Source organism: Rhinolophus ferrumequinum, chromosome 21 (assembly GCF_004115265.2).
Source record: "Rhinolophus ferrumequinum isolate MPI-CBG mRhiFer1 chromosome 21, mRhiFer1_v1.p, whole genome shotgun sequence".
In the NCBI taxonomy this organism is placed as follows: Eukaryota; Metazoa; Chordata; class Mammalia; order Chiroptera; family Rhinolophidae; genus Rhinolophus; species Rhinolophus ferrumequinum.
In genome coordinates this window covers 21,038,203-21,061,396 of record NC_046304.1, presented here as the reverse complement: position 1 = coordinate 21,061,396, position 23,194 = coordinate 21,038,203, and the positions used below count along the sequence as shown (strand labels likewise).

Genomic DNA, 23,194 nt, shown 5'->3' with positions numbered 1-23,194 from the left:
ACCGTGGTTTGGTGTTAAAATGTAGACGGGCACCATCTAGCGGTGAGTGTATGCCCTAACCAAATCAAAAGTTCCATCTTTGGTAACCAAACTTAAGAGTTTCAAATGAGATAAGATTCTAACGTTTCGTAAATTGCTGAATATTTGTATTTAATACCGTATTTTGTTGAGCGTTGCCACTGTCTCCAAGTTAAGAGTTATGCGTTGGATAATTTTGTACATGTATTTCAGTTGTGTCTTACAAACGTGATGCCTAGGAGTTTGGGTAAACAAAATATGCTATTTGAAATAAAGTGGAATTTCAGAAAAAGTACGTGATTAGACAGACCTGGAATCTTAGAACAACATTCTAATCTCATAGGTTGTTTGCTGTGCCTCTTAGTCACAGAGTTCCAAATTCATGAGGTAATTTTTTTTCTAATGTCCTTCTCCTTTATTTTTTTTTTCTTTTCTGTTTGGATCCTGTTTTTAAAACTAAAGAATCATGTTCCTTTAATTCTTATCCTTGAAGACAGCTGGTGAGCATTCATGCAAATTTGCAGGTTAAGCCAGAAAGGCTTGGGTAGTGAACCTCAGCTTTTTATTACTTTTGTGGGTCTTTGAACATGAGTTATATAGACATTTTGCTTGTGGATACTTGCTAGTTGATTGACAACTGAGGCAGGGAATCGGATTATGATCTTTGAATTAATTCCTCGTATGTAGGGATAGCTCTGATTTAAGTAGCAGTGTTAATAAAATAAAAGCATTTATTAAAAATCTTCCTGCAGAACATAATTGGGAGCATAAAATTAATTGCCTTTTTAAAAGTACTTACACAATGCCAGGGGGAGAGAGGTATAATTATCACCATCCTACGGATGAAGAAGCTGAAGCACATGGAGGTTAAGTAGCTTTCACAAGATCTCACTGCTATTAAGTCTGCAATGTGAGCATTCAGAATCAGATGTAAAGGACTCCAGAGTCGGGGCTTTTAGCTACCCTATGACACTTTCTGTACAGGAAAACCACAGCAGAAAAATGTTAACAACTTTTGTTTTTAAGATGTTATTGGGGAAGGGGAACAGGACTTTATTGGGGAACAGTGTGTACTTCCAGGCTTTTTTCCAAGTCAAGTTGTTGTCCTTTCAGTCTTAGTTGTGGAGGGCGCAGCTCAGCTCCCGGTCCAGTTGCCGTTTATAGTTGCAGGGGGTGCAGCCCACCATCCCTTGCGGGACTTGAGGAATTGAACTGGCACCCTTGTGGTTGAGAGCCCACTGGCCCATGTGGGAATCGAACCGGCAGCTTTTGGAGTTAGGAGCATGGAGCTCTAACCACCTGAGCCACCGGGCCAGCCCCAGTTAACAACTCTTATTTAAACATAACACTAACTACTTGATAAAAATCTTGGTTTACATTTATTGTTACATGATCAACAGCTGTTTATTTCCACTCCTAGTTCTAGCCCATAGCCTTCATTCCAGGGTGAAGAAAGTTTCAGATTCGTTTTTGCCTTGTGGTCCCAAATGCTCCGTTGTTTCCCTTATTTCGCTGCCGCACTGGCCCTGCAACAAGAGTACTTAGGGACACGGCTGCTGGACCAGCGTTTTGCTCATCTTGACACTCCCTTCATTCAGCTCTTAGAAGTGACCTATATGTCTGCCTTTGTCTCTTGGCAGGTGGAGTGTGTTGGTGGCAACCACTTGCCTGTTTGGGTGTTGACCTAGCTCTAGTTCACATGTTTGGATGTGTGGGTTAATGTATAAATAGTGAATATATATATGGGTTTTCTAAATTTAAATTTTTTTCTTTGTAAATATAGACACCATTTTGTGCAGTTGCAGTCGTATCATATATGCTGAGGGTTTTTTGTTTTTACCCTTTTTTTCTTTGTTCCTATGGCTTCCTTCCAACTGCTCACATGACCTTTCTTCTCCTCACCCTACTGTATGTATAAAAGGATACATAAAACATCACATGTAGTCGTCCATATTTTCCCATGCTTATGTAATCATTTATAAAATACATCTGTGCACGGTTGTATATACAAATCATGTATGGGGTGACTTTTTAGCCTTTTATGGTAAAACGGTGGAATCATATTATAAATACTTTTAAAAATCCATGTACCTTTCAACCAGCTATCCCATTCCTGAGAATCTATCACACAGAAACGAAAGCACTGATTTGTACGAATATGTGTCAAGAGTATTTTCTATGGTATTATTCAAAATAGCAGGAAGGAAGGGGGATGGTTCAATAAATAATAATATATCCACACCATGGAATTTTAGGCAGTCATTTAAAAAATGAATTTGACTTATGCCAGAAGTGTCTCCTCTACCATCCTCTCTGTTATGGATTTTACTGTTTTTATTCCTTTACTGACATTTTGGTGGGGTTTCAAGAGGGAAAAGAAATAAATGTATTTGGACGTTTGTTTTTTGTATAATTGAAAATCTGACTAAGTAGATTTCAAGACTTGTTTTAACTACAATTTCTTCTCTTCCTAGAGCTCTGAGATTTTCTTTAACTGTTTTTTTTTTTCATTCATCTCCTTACCTTTCTGTATTGTGGAAATAGGAAATCCCCAGCCTCTAAAAAATTAAATTCTTTCTTCTTTCTTGGCTTTGAACCCCTACTGGCCCCTTCCAGCAGCAGCATCTTAGCACAGCCTCAAACATGGTCTCTGAAAGTAAACTCAGAACCAGTGAAATGTCAGGTCAGAAATTGTTCCTGGGATATTTGCATCTTCTTGGAGATAAGAGACTCCTAGGAAAGAAATAGCATTTCTGTATAACCACAGCTACGTCTTCCTTTTCTTCTGCTTCTGTACAGATTTGAAAAGGGGCGTATCTACACATTCATCGGCGAGGTCGTCGTTTCCGTGAATCCTTACAAGTCGCTGAGCATCTATGGTAGAGACACCATTGAGCAGTACAAAGGACGTGAGCTGTACGAGAGACCTCCTCATCTTTTTGCTATTGCCGATGCTGCCTACAAGGCTATGAAGAGGCGAGCAAAAGACACTTGTATTGTGATATCAGGTATTTAGAGGGCGTCCCCTATACTTCCATGGTCAGAATATACTTATTAGCTATTCAAGGTTCCAAACGTTTGATTAGATCTCTTTTGAAGTTAGAAACTTAAGCAATTTTTAGAAGGAAAAAAGTAACGAACATTAAATCCCCAATTACATCATTTCTGACTGCCTTCTACTCTTGGTTCGTTTACAAATACATACTACATTTGGATGGACTTCTGGTCAATTTTGTAGACTAAGCCGACATGGAAAATTCTTCTTCCCATGTCAAACACATAAATGTACTGGATAAAATATGACAAAAAATATTTTAAATAATAACGGAATGCAACCAAGAAAATGAAATCCAGAGGTCCCCAAAATGATGAATGAACTCAAAGTCAGATTGGTGAATGGGAGCTAGTGTGGAGGTCACGTACTGGCCTGGGGCTGGAAATAGGCTCTCATAGCTGAGGGGGCCCGACAAGGACGGAGACAGACTCATGTGCCAAAGAAGTGGAGCTGAACTCTGTGGAAAGCTGAGCTCTTCAAGGAATCTTGTGTAATGAAGTGGGGACAGGAAAAATATCTGCCCACTGACCCAGGGGGGCCTCTCCCAAACAACAGAAATTTCTTTTGATGCTAATACCTCACATTTGCATTAGGAGCTTTATACTTTTAAAAACGCTTTTATGATCTTTATTCCATTCTGGTTATCAAAATAGCTCTGAGTGGCATGGAAAGCAGTTGTGTTTCTGCTTTATAGATGAGAATAGGAAGGGTCTGAAGAGTTAAGTAACTTCGTGTTGAAGTTAAGAGAATTATATCCTAGGACTACATTTCATGAAAACAAATTACAAAAGCAGTAGTTCCTGAATGGTAGAAGGAAAAACAAAAAAGCACACAATTTTGTAAGTGCATAAAATAAAAGCAAAACGTCCCTTCCCCTTGAAGACCCTGTTCCTCCCAAAATTCCAGCAGCAACAGCTATAAACAATAGAGTGTTTATCCTTTTATATGTTTTCTGTGCATGTGCAAAAACATATAGTCACACATGTATATATAATTATCAGAAGTGTATAATTGTATTATAATTATGTTATAACTGCTATTATGTAATTTGTTTTTCCATTTAACAACATATAATGGACATCTTTTTGTTAGACCTATCGAAGCAGTGCATTCTCTAACAATTGTGTAGTAGTCCACTGAGCAGTTGAATCATAATTGATTTACCCAATCCTCTACTGATAGGCATATTATTTTCAGATTTTAACTATGACATAAAGTCTACAGAAATACTCTTAAGACTTGATGATTATTTTTATATTAGTATTTGTATTATTTCCTCAGTCTAAATTTCTACAAGTGGCATTTTGGGGTCAGAAGGCATAAACATTTAAAAATTGGAGTAGGTAATTCTAAATTGATTGCTCCTTCTCCCCTTAGACCAGTAGTCATTTTCTGTGACGCCATGTGTCGAGCTTGCTACTTGTTTTGCTTTTTAACCAAAATTGCTCTAACTTTCCTTTTCTGAAAGAATTATTTTGTCCTTGTTAAGATGAAAAGAAATTCTGCCATAGAAAATAAGGTTGTATTAAAATATATTTAGATGTGGCCACTGTTTTAATCACTAGCTTCTTCCTTTTCTGCTAGACTTCAGAATCACTGCCACGTTTGAAGACTTGAGTCTAAGGAGTTTATTACGTCTTATCTCGATATCTTTTACTAAGTAAATTTTGATTTGTAATTTGTTATGGTACTTCTACAATAGTTTTTTTTTTTTTTCTCACCATTTTCAGATCTGTTAGAACCACTACCATATCAAGACAGGATGAAATAACTCAAAAAAGGCAACCGATGAAACATAAGGGATTCTTAAATAAACAACTGACATCACAGTTTTAAATTACTCTATTAAAAATTAGCTTACTCTTGGTTTAAGTTATAATGTTAAGCCTTGCACAATTTTTCCCCAGGGGAAAGTGGAGCTGGTAAAACCGAAGCCAGCAAGTACATCATGCAATACATTGCAGCCATCACCAATCCCAGTCAGAGAGCAGAGATTGAAAGGTAAGGACACTCTAATAATGGGGGGGGGGGGGGGAATTCGAATTAGAGTTTTACTTTCTATACAGACTTAATTGACTAGGCCTAAACTCTGATATGTATCAACCATTTATTGATGATTAAATTACTTTGACTCTCTTACTGCATGCAGTCTCTACTTTTATTTATATCACTCTATTAGTATATTTGTTTTTAGTAGAAAAAAGCTTACTACCATGGTAAGCTTTCCCTAAATATAAAACGAAATAAAATTATGGTGAAACAGAGCAAAGTGTCCCCATTCTAGTTTATAACTGCTGCCTTGAGTGTTATCTGTGGTCAGCAAAGATGTTACCATTTACATTAGTAGGTCTGATGATTCAAACTCTCACAGGTTCCTTGCTCTATCTATAGCACCAGCATCTTTTTCAAACTGGGTTCTGAGGAACCCTGGGTTCCTCTAGAGTGAAAGGGGCCTCTGGGGAGCAGATGTGTGGCTTCCCTTCATATCACAACTAGAACTCCTAATATTAGTAGTTCTAAGTATGACTCATTTTCTAAAAGGGGTTCAGCCATACCAGGCCAATCACACCTCACAGTAAGATGAGTGCTGAAGCGTGTGTGCTCTGTCTGGGGCCCAGCGTTTAGCACAGTGTTTGGCAAGTATTATTTGCTTAACAAATGTGCAAGGAATGAATGGAGAGGTTTTTGAAAGAAAGAAAGGAAGGAAGAAAGAAGGGAGGGAGGGAGGGAGGGAGAAAAGGAGGGAGGGAAGGAAGAGAAAGAAGGGAGGAGGAGGGGAGGGGTGGGGAGAGGAGGAAAGCAAGAATGAAAGGGAGACAGAAAGAAAGAGGGAGGGAGGAAAGAAAAGAGAAAGAAAGATTTGACTTTCTTACGTGGTGTGGTCTTTTTGAAGAGAAATAAAGGGTTTTCCAGAGTTGCTACTTTGAAGCTCAGTGTTCATTTACTGAAGTAACACTCCATACACACATTTCAATCTTCAGTTTTATGACTAGAAAGAAAGGATGCTGGGTTGATGTGAAAGAAGAGAATTTAGACTACACTACCCTCCGTGGGCCTTCTTCTTTTCATCCTAATTGGGCTGGGTGGTCAGGTCAAAAGAGGTGTTTTTCTTAATTGTGACACATCCCCACTTCTGATTTTGACTTTGCAATCTAATAAGACAAGGGCAAGGATATGAGTAAGTTTTAAAAATTTCCTCAGAAGCTCAGGAGAATAACTGAGAACTAAATTAATTTTATTTCTAAACCCAGTTGGTCTAGTGGAGTAAGGCATATGCACATTAACCAGTCTTTCACAAGCATGTCTTACCTTAGTTTTATAGACTGTTTTCTTTATTTACTGTAAGCAAGCAGTTTCCCCCCACATTTTAAAAGTATACTTTCATTCAGGAGGAGATAAAGTTGTAGGGTCACTTACAATAGTAGTAGAAAGAATAGTGGATCTGCTACGTCAGGTTATTCAGTAGTCAGAGTTACTTCTGCAGGTATGCCCATGTAAGAGGAATTTCGTCAGTGAAATAAAAGCAAAGGTATAAAGAGTAGGATGAGGTTCAAACGTATCCATTGGGAGAGACTCTATAGAAAGTTAGCAGGGGTAGAATAAAGAATGAATTAAGTAACTGGTACAAAGGAGAGATTCCATATAATGTCAAACAAAATGATGAGCAATTTCTAAACTAATAAAGACCACATTTATGATGTATAACTAAGTACAATCAATTTCACAATTCTATGTCAACTACAATTTTATATATATATATATGGTTACAAGAAGCTGAGTACAGCATTAGGAGTAGAGACAGTGGAAATGTAATGACTGTGTGCGATGTCAGAGGGGTAGTGGATGGGGGGAGGAGGTTGTCACTGTGTGAGGGATATAAATGATAAATGTCCATTACTTTGTGCACCTGAAACCAATAAAAAAAATGTTTAAAAAAAATCATGATTGAAGAGAAAGCCCATCATTTACAAACATAGGACTTCTTGTTTTGCCATTTTCAGTTGTGTGCAGGAGATCGTCCAGGTTCTGCCTTTTAAGTATCACCTTCAACAGCAAATTGCCCTTTCTAGTCTCTCTTTTTCATCTCTAAGTGGGGATAAGACTGCTTGGTTTGCCCACTCCATAAGGGTGTTTTGAGCATCAGTGATGATTATGAATTTAAAGATTGTTTTAGACATTAAAGCATTATTCTTACAGTGGAAAAAAAATTTCACAATTCTAGGCTTTACAAGCAAGTAGTTCTAAAAATTGCATCATTTTCTGTATCATTTATTCTTTCTTTTTAGAACACACTTTTTAAAGTTTTTCTTTATGTAAATAAAACATGTTCATTTAAAAGAAAAACTAAAAATTACAGCGTTATGTTGAAAGTGAAAGTTCCCTGAACACCCCCACCTTACCTTCCCCATCAATCTCGGTAACTACAGGGAAGTGTGCTGTTCCCTCCAGATTTTGAAACATTTACTAACATATGTGCCTGAGCGCACACACTCCCGTTTGCATGCACAAACACTTACATGCCCACACATGCACGTGCATACACACAGAGATCCTACATACGTCTTATTTTGCAACTTAATTTCTCACTCAATATATTCTGGGCATCTTTCTATGTCAGTATATATTATACTGGAAAAGAGAAATTTATTTTTATCCATGCCTATTGTTGGACATTTAGGTTGTTTGTTTTGTTTTCATTTGATATTGCAAATATTGCAGTCAGCATCTCTGTATACACATTTGCATATCTTTTAATGAAATCTAGTTTTCTTAAAGGCCCAACCTTCAAAACTTTTTATAATGACTTTCATTTATCTGTGTTCAAGAGTGAAGAACATGTTGCTTAAGTCCAACTGTGTCCTGGAAGCTTTTGGAAATGCCAAAACCAACCGCAATGACAACTCTAGCCGGTTTGGGAAATACATGGACATCAATTTTGATTTCAAGGGGGACCCTATTGGTGGACATATCAGTAACTACTTATTGGAGAAGGTAAAATGTGCATGATTTCTGTGGGTGATGTTTTCAAGTGCTGAATGTTTTTTATATACCTAAATGTGTTTATAGAATTTCTTTAATTGCTTCAAAATAACTTTCAATCCTATTCTCCCCACCCCCTTCCTATTCCTCATTGTGTTCTCTTATTAACACTTACAATATCAAGTTGAAAAAGTTACGGACTGAAGATTTAGGTATGTGTGTGGGAGGGGGTAGGAATGGTATATGAATATGTGCCAACTTCTGGGTAAGGTTTAACCAAAAACCAATCTAGGACGAATCAGTTCTACCCTTTTTACACATCATCACCTCCCACATGTTTGTTTTTTTAAATGTGTTACAGAAGAGCTATCATACCCACCCTCCGAAATAACACTCTTTTCAAATAACCATGCCCATACAACTCTTTTTTAAATTGAGATACAATTGACATATCACATCGTGTAAGTTTAAGGTGTGCAACATATTGATGTGATACTCCCATGTGTTTTTATTTAAATTAATTTCAAATCTCCTTTATTCTAGTTTCCCTTTGTTCATAGCATCTTTTATGACAGTATAATGCAGTATAATTTTTTGCTTTTGTTGTTAAATTGAAGTCAGGCTATTAAAGGAGTAATGTTTTTAATCAGTCAGTTAAAATAAAATGTCTTTATCAGTCAGGGAAAAAAGAACAGGCAATGCCAGGTATTATTTGTGTTTTTTCTAAAATGTTTCATGACTTCACTTTATGTGCATATGTAATCAAATGATCCCTGTGACTGAACACACATTTTCATAATAGCAGCCTCTTAATAGCAGTCTTTTGGGCGGCATCTAAGGCAGGGGTCTCTATAGACTGATGTTGCTCAACAAATTTTATCACAGGATATAAGGCATTGCTCTGGGAAATGCCAGCAGACCCTGGGGAACAGAATGTTGAGGCTGTGCCTCCCTAACTGTCCTTCCTGTTCTCCTCACTTCCAGTTTCTTTCCCCCTAAGAAATTCCATCTTTAGGGTCAAGGTTAAAAAAAATCAAAATAACTTTATTTTCAGAAAGTTGAGGGAACTCGGTCTTAAGCAGTAAAAAGAATTATCAAAAACTGCACAGAAACAAAAACAAACAAAAAAAAACTGCACAGAAAACCGCATAGAGGAGACGTAGTTCTCAGTGGGTACTATCCTTGGGGTCTTTAGAACCTTCAAATGCCCTGTTGATACAGGATTCCCTGAGAAAGTGGCTTCTGTTTTGTTTTAGGGGCGCATCCTCAGGTTAACGATTTTAATGTGTTTTTTCCTTAGTCTCGAGTGATTGTGCAACAGCCAGGAGAAAGAAGTTTTCATTCTTTCTATCAGGTTAGTAATCTGCTGGTATGCAGATAATTGATCATTTGCTCAGTTGTGCAGGAAATGAATGTTTTATGTGGAGACTCTCCCGTCTTGTGCCTCCCTTGGCTCCCATGACATGTTACACTCGTGTGCACACATGCACACACCCTATCCCACAAGCCTCTTCAGAGATTTGATGAGCATGACTGTTAGCAAGAGCTGGCAGGTGGTTAATCAAACAGGTGGCTGCCTTGGTTGAACATTACCTACCTTTCTTTGCAGTGTAGGTAGCTGTTTTAACAACTTGTAAAAGCTCTTGAAATGGGAAATCCTGAATATGTGAAATTGATTTTGTTTCACTTGGAATCGAAGCTGTTGTTCCCTTATTTGGGAGCTCCAGAGATGGGAACACAAGCTCAGTTTATTTTGCTCATGGAGATTATAAAGCAATATGATTACTTAAAAAAAAGACACACACACAACTGGATTTATTAATTCAAGGGAATTGTCTTCTTTATCCCATCAAAACTGTGATTGCTTAGAAAAATAAATTTTGAGTAGCTCTTTTGGGAATGCTTTTAGAGACTAAGACAAACTCTTTTAAAACAGCCCTCCTGTTGGCAAATCGATTTACTCAGAGAACTATTTTGATACATTATTATAATTTTTTAAAGCCCGATGTAATATAAACCAATACTAATAAATAAAGTAGACGACCAGATTAAACAATACTGTCTTAGATTTTTTTTTAATAAAATACAACTATAAATCAGTAAGTTTGATTTCCACATGTAAACTATCTCTGAAGGTGATTGAATGGTGACAGATTCAGCTGAGTTTAGTTTCTTCTAGGTAACTGCTTTGATAGAAAGTACTCATTTGTATGTATAAGTTCTGGTATATATTGTTTAAAAGATCAATTTTTTAATTATGATAATTATACCTTTTAAATAAAGCATACAGTTTAATATAATTTAAACATAATGCCTTCCAAACACATGTTCTATGTAAAAGAGTTACCTCTATTGTATTTGTGTTTTTGTTGACAATTTGCCATGTTTTCAATAAACGATTTTTCTACCAAACATAAGAGAGTTCTATCTATTTCCAGAACCCATAACTTTTTCCCAGTGTTTTTTCCCACTTGAATGAAAGTATTAAAATTTGTCTTTGTCCAACACTATAGTTATCCACTTGTCTTCCTTTCCTGAGACACAGAGATTGATGAGGAAAAGCTATTTTTTCCCACTGTAACCAGCACATGACTGTCTGATGATACCTCTTACTTCCGTGGCAATATTGACTGATCCTGAATTCTGAAACACAGCTCTATCCTGTCTGGATAATAAGGCTGCTAACCAAGTGACCAGCACGAAGCATAAGCTCCTGTTTTACAAACGACCATAGAAAACAAGAACCTTTTATGCCAGCTACGTCGTAAAAGCTCTAAGGCTTTTTAAGCAATTTTATTCCTGATTGTAAAGCATTCTTCATGACTGATAGCTATGGAAGCCATTTACCTTTAAGGTTAAAAAAAAAAAAAGGAAAGAAAGAAATTCTTTAAAACCAGAAACAGGAGGACCTAACTGAATTAAGCCCAGAAAATGAATAAAAGCTATTATAGATTGCCATTGTTAAACTGTCTGGTATATCTAGTTCAATAAGTATGTTACCAACTTATTTTAAATTATTTTTCAGCTACTCCAAGGAGGTTCAGAACAGATGCTACGCTCTCTACATCTCCAGAAATCCCTCTCTTCCTACAACTATATACATGTAGGAGCTCAATTAAAGGTGAGAGTTTCCTCTTTGAGATTGCCCAGATATAGAATCAGACAAAGAATCAGAGGGGACATTAAATAATTATCTAGTCCAGCCTGCTGCCTTTAGGCAAATGAATTACTCTTTTATTCTATTATTAAAATTGTCAGGGACAGAGATTCACTACATTATTGACTCAACAACTTTGCTTAATAACCCATTACTATATTTTGTCACCATCTGACAGGAAAGAAGTTTCTCTCTTGTGATTTTGTGTTTTAATTTTTAATCCTCTTCCTTTTCTTTTAACACGATAAAAATATTGATATGACTGGGAAATCCACCTCAAAAGAAGGTACCATATGATTTGGCCAAAGGCAAGTTGTTAAGACAAAAGAAAATTTAAAAGCGTTTTGGTTGAAATTACTATCAAAGTTCTCCATTCACTATTTTTTGAAACATTGATTTTGATATATCCTAGAAATAGTTTCGTGACCTTCGGAGCATTTGTGTTCAGCTTTCAAATTTTTCCATTTTTTTCCGTTCCCTGGCATGTAAGCCATTGCACACACATATGCAGGTACTTTTTGTTCTTTTATTTCTAATTAGTTTTCTGTGAGTCATTTTTCAGCTAATCCTAATAATATACTAGTTTGTTAATGATAGGTTATAAAACAATTACAGCATTATCCTATTTTGTTTGGGGAAAAGATACTGTATGTAAATACATAAAATAAGATATAGAGGGAAAGAGACCAAGGTTTTAATTGTTTAATCTGGATGGATGAGATTATAGATAATTTGTATTCTGATTTTCCATAATTTAAATTTCTTCTATAATTAAAAATGCATTGTTGTTATAGTTGGGGGGAAAATACAAGAATTTATAAAAGGAAAGCTTCTAAGATGTGGGAGAGGTTCTGTTTATTTTTAAGTTTTTATTATTCATCTTAAGCTAATTATACCTGCATCATTGGTTACCTGTATTTTTAGCGCCATACATAGAAATAAATGATATTTATGGCTTTACAATTAATTTTCCACTGTTTGACATTTAAGTTGCATGAATTTTTTACTTTTACAAATCGCCTAAGAGCAGGATGTTTGGCTGAAAATTAATTGAAAACAAACAAAACACTACAGGGCAACACTCCAGCCAGCCTTCTGAGAATAGGCCAGAGGTACTAGAGATGTATAAAGGATTGTAAAATCAACACTTGAAAAGCCAATGACTGGAATAATTCCTTTTTATCAAATGATCTTATTGACCAAATTACTTTTGGCCAGGTCATGTAGAGCCCCCATAGAAAACAAGAGTTAAATGAACACTTAGCCTTCTCTCTAAGCTAAATTTAGCTTACGTTCCCTTTTTCATCAAAATTTTTCATTCCTATTCCTTCTCCCCTTCTTTCCTTCCTCTCTAATAAAAATAAAGAAGTATTACATGATCATAGTCTAAACCTGAAAAAAATATCAACCAAAAGGAAACAAAAATACACTAAAGCTTACCATCCAGAGATAATTATCGGTAACAGTTTATGTGTATATACTTATAAATGGAGTCATATAATAAATCCTGATTAAATAAACCCTCTTTTTTTATAATTATTAATATCTTTCCATGTTAACAAATATAAATTAATCAAATGATTTTAATGACTATAAAGTATTGCACTCTGTGTATCATAGTTTTACTTAACTATCCTACAGTATAGGATTCATGTACAATTTAGATTTTGGGTTGCAGATACGATAAGACTCAATTAAAAGTCTCCAAAAACGATAAGGAACTTAATTATCTCACCTAATAAGAAGCTATGAAATGGAGCAGTTCCAGAGTGGGTGAATTCAATGCCTTAACAGTGTTGATAGAGACCCAGATGTTACTTGTTTATTTCTGCAACTTACAACTCTGCCATCCTCCCTGGATTTGGCTCGTCTGCTTAGGCTGATTTTCCTCATGGTCCCAAAATGGCAGCAGCAGTTCCAGGAGGCACAGGCAGAGGAAATGTTCCTGGCTTATGTCCCTTTATGAGCCAGGGCAACCTCCTGTCTTATGGATTAGAACGGCATCACATGCCCATGGCTGACTTGTCACTTGGTAATGGAAATAAGATGATTGTGATTAGTTTAGACCAATGAAGATTTACCTCCTGAGGCTGGGGAGACCAATCCCGAAGTACTCACGCACTTGGACAAGAGTGAACCAATCAGGGTTCTATCAGCAAGAAAGAAATGGGGGGTGGAGGATGGCTAGTAGGTAAGCAGCCAACAGTTCCCCACAGGAGGATATTTAGATTTTTTTGGTCTAGTTTCTTTGCAATTTCAACACGGTTATAGCTTATAATAATAGTAATATCTGATGATTTGTTGAGTGCATTTTATATACTAAAAACTAAGGAGGTGCTCTATATAAATTCTCATTCAATTCTCATAACAGTCCTGTAAGGGCTGTATTATGATGCCCATTTTACCCACATGGAAATTGAGACTCCGTGAGGTTAAGTGTCTTGCCCAAGGTCAGAGAACTGGTAAGTGGAGGAGGTTGCCTGGTTGTGTCCCGGACACTAGAGGAACCTACGCTTGCTCATCAGGCAGAGAGGACTCCATCCTGTGCCCTTCCTCAGCAGGTGAGAAAGTCACCAAGGAAAGGATCAGTCAGGCCCTCTGCAGCTGCTGCTTTAGGAGAACTTCCAAGCTAGGCAGTTACCATTGCTTCATTGTGAATTTCTGTTGACACACTTGTTATTTCCAACCTGATGGCTACAGCTCCTCAAGACAGGTGATCACCTTTGAACCCTGTCTTAGTCCAGTTGGGCTGTTACAACAAAAATACCATAAACTGGGAGGCTTATACACAACAGACATTTATTTCTCACAGTTCTGGAGGCTGGGAAGTCCAAGACCAGGGCGTCTGGGGAGGGCCCACTTCCTGATTTATAGATGTGCCTTCTCACTGTGTCCTCACAGGGCTGAAGGGACGAGGGATCTCTGGGGTTCCACCCTCATGACCTCATGACCTCACACAGGCTCACTCACCTCCTAATACCTTCATGTTGGGGGTTAGGATTTCAACATACAAATTTGGGGGGGACACAAACAATCTGTAGCAAACCCCTCTGAACTGGTTAGAAGGTCTGATGTGCCGAATATTTGTGAAAAAGTGAAGTTATAGTCCCAGACTATTTATTAGCTTGCTGAGTGATTGAGGCAGGTTGCTTTGCTTTAGGGGCTTGCTTTTCCTCAACCTGTGAGATCCGAAGCCTGACCATCCAAGAGAGGGAGTCTTCTTTCCAACCTATACAAGACTAACTATGGAACCAAAAGCCAGGCATGGGCCTTAGAGACTCCTATAGTCAGTATTTCCCTTTGTGATCTCACCTCCCATACTGTTTCCTTCATTTATCACAGAGGGGCAATCAGCTTTTCTGAGCCAGCTCATGACTTGCTTCCTCCCTGAAGGTTCCAGAAAATAGGTGGCGCTTATTTTGGGGGACGGCAGTGGGAACTGTGTGTGCTGAATGATGTTTCTGTCTTGGAAATCATTTTTATTTTCTCTGGATGCTCATTGACATACGACAAAAGCAGCAAGACCTTGGCTAAACTTGAATTCAGTTTCGTAATTGTGGGATTACAATGCTCAGATGAAATGTCTGTGACTTAAGTTTTCCATTTTCATTCCCAGTCGTCTATCAATGATGCTGCAGAATTCAAAATAGTAGCTGATGCCATGAAAGTGATTGGCTTCAAACCTGAGGAGATTCAGACAGTATATAAAATTTTGGCTGCTATTCTTCACTTGGTGAGTAGGGATGCCTGTGAGAATCTGTTGCCTCCCTGTGGACACAGGATGTTCTTTCAGAAAATTTTGGGTTTTTTTTTTCCCCTCTAGATTTTAAAAGTAATTTATGTAGAGAAAAATTCTCTCCAAGTTGGAAGAAATTACTATATCGGTAGTTTTCTCCATCCTTTTATAATATTTTGAAGCATTTTCCAAGCAATGATAGGTTTTAGTTCATTGTCCTACTGGTTTGTCGGACTTAGAACTGGTTAATTTCAAGGATCAAAGAAGTCAGCAGTGATGTGACAACAGCAGTCTAAGCTAAAACTCTTTTGAACAGAATAAATTTCTAACAACATTTGAAACATTGGAATCGCAGGTCGTTAGAACTGGAATTTGATCATCTCATTGTACAAATTGGGAAATGAGCCCTACATGGGTGGCGTGACTGGCTCAAAGGCACAGCCGGTTCATGGCAGCCAACTGTGTAGACCAAGGTGACCACGTCATGGTCCAGTTATTTGCTACCACACCACACTCAGAAGACAAAAAGAACCATGTGTCGGCCTTCTTTCATTGCTATTTATATAATTAGAGATTTTAAAATATAACTGAACACGTAACCTTACAATAAACGAGTGACAGCATGAGGTCAAATCTGGAATAAAAGTTACCTTGCACTTTAATGTAGCAAGATTTAATCAGAAATGTGTGGGAACTACATAAAAATATTACATGCATAGCAATATAAGTGACATTTTACATAAATGTTCCTGCCTAAGAAGACATTAATTTTATATGTTGCTTCATTCTTTGAACCAGTTTATCAATATAGTATAACCATGTCCTTCAGAATCCAAACAGGAATTTTGTTTCTAAGTTGACATAATGATTCTAGAATTTACCTGGAACAATAAACATGTAGGACGATCAAATAAAATGTATTAAAGAAGAGTAGTAGGGTAGGGGAAAAGGAGGAGAGGAGACATAACTAATTCTACAAGACTTGAAATGATAGTCAAAGCTACAGTACCTTGACAATTGTTGCAAAACTCAGTACCAGATTAATCAACAGATTAGCTGATGTGCAGTACACTTGGTAGATGGTTAGTAAGTACTTTTTGCTTGTGAAGTGAGTAGAATATAAATAGACTCAAAAACTTTGGGGAATTTAATATATAATAGAGGTGCCATTTCAAATTAGGAGGAAAAGCTAAGCTATTCAATAAATGGTGTCAAAGCCACTAACTAACAATCAGGGAAAAAAATAAAATTAGATTCTTACTTTACACCACAGACAAATATAAATTCTGGGTGGATTAAAATCTTAAACGTAAGAAAAAACTATATAACTATTAGAAGAAGATATTCTTCTAAGTATTCTTCTAAGTATTCATAAAAATCTTTGGAATCCAGGTGATCTAAGTATGACACCAAAGAAAGGTTCATAAGCAAAAGATGTATATGTTTGACTACATAAAAATATAAAACTTCTACCCATCAAAAACATATACTGAAAATTAAAAGAGAGATGGGTATCTGGAGAAGAGGGGAAAAAATGACTGAAGCACTAGGTTTTTATATGTTGAGATATGTAAATGTATTTAGGAAAATAGGTGCTACAAAATCTCTTTGAATTAGATCTTAAATTGGCACAGATATCCCTGACATACTATTTCAGAATTTCATCGGAAATGATGTGTCTTGCTTTTCCGCTTTTGGAATTAGGGAAATTTAAAATTTGTCGTGGATGGTGACACGCCTCTTATTGAAAATGGCAAGGTTGTATCCATCATAGCAGAACTGCTGTCCACCAAGGCAGACATGGTTGAGAAAGCCCTTCTTTACCGGACCGTGGCAACAGGGCGCGACATCATTGACAAGCAGCACACAGAACAAGAAGCCAGCTATGGCAGAGATGCCTTCGCTAAGGTGGGATTTTAACTGGCATTCTCTGGGCCGGGTGTTGCAGTTATAATAAGCTTCTGTGAGGATGTGTTCAGATGTTCCTTGAAAGTAGGTGAAACCCCGTAATGATAACTTTTTGTCCATCACAGTCGCAATAATCCACCCTGACTGGAATTTTGATCATCTCATTTTACAAATTGGGAAATGAACACCACTGTCAGAAAAATGTTCTGAAGAAAGCGAAGCTGACTGACTGGCAGGCGAATGATGTTTACTTCTCAAGGGCCTTCCATTTTGTTTCACTCAGTAATGCTTCGTGCAAGTCTGCTTCTAGTCCACCGAAGGAGTTCTGATCCATTCTGTTCAATGTCTGTGTGCCATTGTGTGGTGATGGTTCCATAATTTATTAACCAGCCTCCTCTGAAGTCATTCACCTTGCTTCTTTTTTTTTTTTTTTGCCCCTCCAAACATTGCTGCACATTGGCCCAGTGTATCTCTCTCTACACACATGTGCTTTTATTTCAGCCAGATGGACTCCCAGGAATGAGCCTGCCAAGTCAAAAAGCACACTGATTTTTAAACTTTAATTTACTGACTTTATGGGTACATAGTAATAGCTCATTGTTACTTTAATTTTCATTACTAGTATATTTGAACATCTTGTCATATAAGGTATTTAAATCTGTTCTGAGAATTGCCCAGGTATATATCCTTCGTCCATCTTTCTTTGGGGCTGTCATCGTTTTATTGTCAATTTGTAAGAGCTAATAACTTTAATCCTTTGTCTGTTTTCTGTGTTGCAAATGTTTTATTTTTTTTAAGTCTAACATTTTCTTTTCTTTTTGCTGGTTGAGTAGGTTGCTGTCTATTCCATATTTTTCTCTTGTAAGTCTCAGGCTTGCTTTGTAGTCTCGGGTAGAATTTGAATTTATCCAAGTGCAGTAGAGAATGGAAGATTTGAAGGTGGGACAGTGAGATCAAGTCTGAATTTTTAAAATAATCACTTTGGCCTCAGTATGGAGAATCTTATTGAGGGATGGTAGGCAGGGAGAGGAGTAGGGCAAGAGTGGAAGCAAAGAGGCCAGTCAAAGGACTGTTTGCATAATGCAGGAGAAAGACAATGGCAGCTTGGCTAGGAAGGTAGCAGTGACAATGGGGAGAAGAGGATGAGTTGAGACCAGAGGTGTTTGGAAAATAAAATCCACAGGGCCTGTTTGTCTGGGAAATGATGGAATCAAGGACATTCCTTAACGCGGTCTGGCTCCGACCTACCTGTTCTGCCTCATTTCAAACCACATTCCAGCCTCCCTTCTTCACTCCAGCCGTTAGTCTTCTCTCAGGCCTCACAAGTTGTCCTTATCCCTTTCTCCTTCCAGCCACAGGGCCCCTGCACATGCTGTTTCCTCTACCTGGATTGCTCTTCCCTCCTCTCTCACCTAATTAATTAACTCTTACTCATCCTGATCTGAGCCCACTTTCTCAGAAAAGCCTTCCCTGGCCTCTCCCAACACTGAACAGGTTAAATTCTCCTCAGATCCCATGCACTTCACCTTTAGTGTGTGTGTGTGTGTGTGTGTGTGTGTGTGTGTGTGTGAGTTTGCCTTCACCTTACTCCCTAAGCTCCATAGAGACTGAGACCATGTTTATGTTTGCTTAGTACTGTATCTCCAACAAACCACACATAGTAAGTACTTGGCAAATGTTTGTTGAAAGAATAAATAAATTCCTGAGTTTCTCTTGCTGTTTATTCATGGTTAAAAGTAGGATAGGACAGTTTTGTGGGGTGGGAAGATCAAGAGTCCCGATAGGACGTATGTCCAAGAGGTCTGTGAGACATCTATGAGTGAGGTCAGGTAGGCAGGCAGGCACCGGAAGCTCAGAGGAGAGGTCTGCGTGGGGTAACACGTTTGGGAGTAGTGTTATGTTCTACTGTTCAGTATTGGGTGGGACAACTTAGGAGGTATTAGAGAGTAAAAAGAAGAGGACGACGTACGAGGAATTCCATCTTTCAGAGGTCAGGTAGAGGAGGGCCTGCCACAGGTTACCAAGAAGGAGCAGCCAGTGAAATAAAAAGAAAATTCAGCAAGTGTGGCACCCTGAATCCCAGGGAGGAGGAGGTTTTATGAAGAGAGTGGGACACTAAGCTGAGCGGTGCTGAGTATCTGAGTAAGATGTCCATCTAGTGGTACAAGGAGGTGTCTCTATACAGGTGCTCGGGGTTCTTGAGGAGCCATTTTAGTGGAGTAGTGGGAGCTCATCAAAGATGAGTGGACTGAAGAGTAAAGGTGAGGTGAAGAGTGAAGGCAGTGTGTGTGGATGTGTATCAATAAAGCCAGGTGGTGGCTGGAGGGAGACGGTCAAGGCTTATTGAAAATGTGACATTGGCAGAGCACGTTGGCATCGGGATGTGACTGTGTGTTAGTGTGCAGTACCTACGTGTGACTTGGTGTGTGTATCCTTGTGCATTGGACCGCGTCTTTGATTCTCAAGGAATTTCACACTGTAGCCTTTGGCTCAGATCTTTGTTTAGCGTCACAAATCAATATTTATATTTCTCGAATTTATAGAGCTTTAGTGGAACATAGTTATTAACTCATTGGTGTCCCACTTTTTATAGTTGATGAGGTTAACAACAAAGCAAAGAAGCGACTTACACGAGGGAGTAGACAAATTATTGAGATAGCTGGGCACAGAAACGAGCCTGGGGAATGTTGTTGGAATACAACACGGGTAGTGACCAACAATGTTAAAAATCCAAACTATGTACTTTAGTTTCGCATCCATCGTGTTGTGTTTTTTTTGACAGTCTACATTTCTTATTGTTTTGCTTCGGGTAATAGCAGATATCCTAAACAAGGATAAGAAGGAGGATAGGCATTTCAAACGTTAACACAAATCTGAACGGAGGACTCATTCCCAATGGGCAACAATTTACGGTGTTGTTTTCCTCACAGGCAATATACGAGCGCCTGTTTTGTTGGATCGTGACCTGTATCAATGGCATCATTGAGGTCAAGAACTATGACACCACAATCCACGGGAAAAACACTGTCATTGGTGTCTTGGATATCTATGGCTTTGAAATCTTTGACAACAACAGGTAAACAGGATAGTTACGGTAAACACTGTCGTTTGCTTTTTTGTTTGCTTCAAACGAATGTACTGCTGTTTTCCTGCAGCTTTGAGCAATTCTGCATCAATTACTGCAATGAGAAATTGCAGCAGCTCTTTATTCAGCTGGTTCTGAAGCAAGAACAAGAGGAATACCAGCGGGAAGGGATCCCCTGGAAGCACGTGAGTCGATGTCTGTGGAAAATGCCTTGATGTGTTTCACAGATTAGTGATAATGTCAAATCTTATCATTTCAGGTATTTTTAAAAATCTTCTTGGGTACGCAAAACACCGAAACTTTAGCTTTCCTTTTTTGGGATATGTAAATACAATTCATTTTCAGGGTTGCTAGGTGGGATTTCTCTAATTTGATAGACTCCCTTGTTGGTGCCCAGAAAATACTGAGTTATTACAATCAGTAAACTTAACATTTTCACTTTATGGCTGATACCACATGGGTTTTCTGGTTCCCATCTATTAAGACATTAGCTGTCAAATATATGGTGACGGAAGGAGACTAGACTTTAGGTGGTGAGCACACAGTGCAATAAATATACAGATGATGTATTACAGAACTGTATACTTGAAACTTATATTATCTTATTAACAAATATCACCCCAATAAATTTAATTAAAAAAGAATTTAGCATCGTTTATGTTATTCAGAGCAACTTTTGCCTTCAATCAGCTGAACTTTGCTTCCAAATTTAGTTTCTTCTCCTTCCTCCTTTTCTTCCTTTTTTTCCTCATTCTCTTTTTTCTCCTTCTCTGCTTTGTAAACTACATGACATTTTATTGTCTTTAGTTAGTGGGATTCCTGTTCTCTGGAATCCTTGCCTGAAAATACTATATTAACTTTTATTCCAGTTACTTTCCTGTGCATCACACTTAGTTATCACCTCTCTTCTCATGGCTGTTTGTGACCTTTAATATTTGTCAAAGTCAAACTAGTCTGGTAATATATGGTCAGGAAGTATGACTGACCCACGGTACAAACCCAGAGATCACAGCTAGAAAGCATGACAGTTAGACCTCCTGCTCATGATAGAACTGAGACCTCGTAATTTTTCTTTTAAATTTGTATTTCGAAACAATTTTGAGAACAGATGTGAAAAATGCAAAAACTTCTGAGTTCTCATGTTTCTGTATTTATAAAACTCTGTTTATCCTCTTGCCAAACGGCATAGAAAATAAAAATTAAGTCAATGTTTGTTTTTTGATATTCAGCATAATAGCAGTGAAAAACTATTTGAAAGACTCTACTTAAATTACTCTATATTCCTTCTCATCTTCGTACTTTCTATCTCCTCTCATTCAGAAAAAGGAGACAATAGTATAATTACTAGCTTTCCTGCCTCAAATGCATCTTTGCTTTTCACCATGTGTTAAACATTAGTGTACTATAAAAACATTTTGTTCACATATATTAGTATAAAACCAAAATGTGCTATTACTGTATAATAAGATTACCTATAATTTTGATTAAAAGAATGAACTGTTACAGCACATTTAAGATGTAATTCAATTCAATTAAGTTTATATGCAGCTTTCTTAGAGTGAATCTGTCATGTAATCTAATACACAATTAGAACTGAGGCTTAGATTTTTATAGCAAACTTACTCATAAAACTTGTTATTCAGATGTGATTTAGAGATACTGGTCAAAAATATCCTTTAACAATCAGAGTATCAAATTCCACTGACAGCTGATAAAGGGAAAAGTCAAAAATTGCAGTAGGCTATTCCAAACATCTGAAAAAGAAAGAAAAGCTCCAAAGTACAAAAATTCTTAGCGAAATAAACCAAGAAATATGTGTCCTAGAGGGAACAGAGGCTAACTCCATGGTAACAGTTACTGACCATATGCCAGCTCCCCCAAATTAGAATGGCTATTCTGGCCAAATATTTCTTTTAAAAATCCCAGACTTCCACTGTACCCATCACTCAGCTTTTACAGATATCAGTGGATTGCCAGTCGTGTCATCTATACCCACCACCAATCCACCCCTAGATTATTTTGAAGCAAATCTCAGACTGTGATGTGATAATAATGAGATTTGTTTCATCTGTAAAAATTTCAGTGTGTTTCACTAAAAGATAAAGACTTTCACAAAAACCATAATTACAATACCATTATCACACGTAAAAAACTAACAGTAATTCCTTAATATCATCAGATACCCAGTCAGTGTTCACGTTTCACATTTCCTCAGTTGTCTTATAGCTTTTGTTTTGTCTTTACAATCTGTTTGAATTTGGATCCAAATTAGGTTCCTACATTGTAATTGGTTGATAGATCTCTCATATACTTATAGATCTCTCTCTCTCTCTCTCTCTCTCTTTTCCTTAACTATCTTTTGTTGAAGAGAACAAATCGTTTGTCCCGTAGAGTAGTCCACAGTCTGGATTTTGCCAGTTGGATTCCTGAGATATCACCTAATACATTTCTCTGTTCTTTATATTTCCTTGGTTGTTAGATCTGGAATCTCGACTGGTTTCAGAATCAGTGGTTTCCTACCGGTCTGTTTCATAGGTGGTATGTGAACTTTCATCAGGAGGCTCATATGTCTGGTTGTCTAATTGATTCAGTTTTAAAAGCTTTTGGTGTTTGTTTAGCTATTGAGAACTTGACTCTCAGGCACAAAGCTGCTTGATTTGGAGTGGGATTGGGGGGCCCAGAGCCCTTTGCCCCTGAACCACTCTCCTTGCCCCCTGTGTCCCCTGAGAAACCTCCTGGGGATGCCAGGTTGCCGGAAGAAACTGGTTGGAGACTACTACTTTAAGCAATATTTGAATCAGCATGAAATTTAGAAACTAAAAGTTACTTACTAGTTGCTTCCACAAAGATTAGTCACTTTTTGTTTATACAATTGGAATTCTAGGGAACTTACTTCTTTTGTTCCTAGGACAAAAGACTTAGTCTTTTAATTCCAAAGTCTAATATTTCAGCTATTCATGAATATAGAGTTCCTGCTTTTTCTTTTTCTTCTTTTTTTTTAGTATTTTAAGGATATATTTTCCAAAGATGGAAATAACTTTTCTCCCTAATTAGAAAGGTAATAAATACTCACAGTAAAAGGAAACATTTAGACTAGGGCTTCTCCATCTCTGGACTACTGACATTTTGGACCAGATGGATCTTTGTTTTGAGCCCGTCCTGGGCATTGTGGGATGTTTAGCAGCATCCTGGCCCCTTCCCACTGGATGCCAGTAAGGCTCCTTTACTCGTAAACATCAAAAATGTCTGCAGACA

At 37.6% G+C, this 23,194-nt stretch overlaps 1 protein-coding gene across 2 annotated transcripts in view; it reads left to right on the top strand.

Moving 5' to 3' along the window:
• Nucleotides 1-23,194, top strand: part of MYO1D (myosin ID) — a 287,794-nt gene that overhangs the window by 74,952 nt on the left and 189,648 nt on the right. For both annotated transcript variants that reach the window (XM_033091580.1, XM_033091581.1), the window contains exons 2-10: nucleotides 2,818-3,026; nucleotides 4,981-5,074; nucleotides 7,900-8,065; nucleotides 9,354-9,407; nucleotides 11,079-11,174; nucleotides 14,827-14,943; nucleotides 16,651-16,854; nucleotides 19,785-19,930; nucleotides 20,010-20,124. In XM_033091580.1, coding sequence (XP_032947471.1) covers nucleotides 2,818-3,026; nucleotides 4,981-5,074; nucleotides 7,900-8,065; nucleotides 9,354-9,407; nucleotides 11,079-11,174; nucleotides 14,827-14,943; nucleotides 16,651-16,854; nucleotides 19,785-19,930; nucleotides 20,010-20,124 — 1,201 coding nt within the window. The remainder of the gene's footprint in view (nucleotides 1-2,817; nucleotides 3,027-4,980; nucleotides 5,075-7,899; nucleotides 8,066-9,353; nucleotides 9,408-11,078; nucleotides 11,175-14,826; nucleotides 14,944-16,650; nucleotides 16,855-19,784; nucleotides 19,931-20,009; nucleotides 20,125-23,194) is intronic.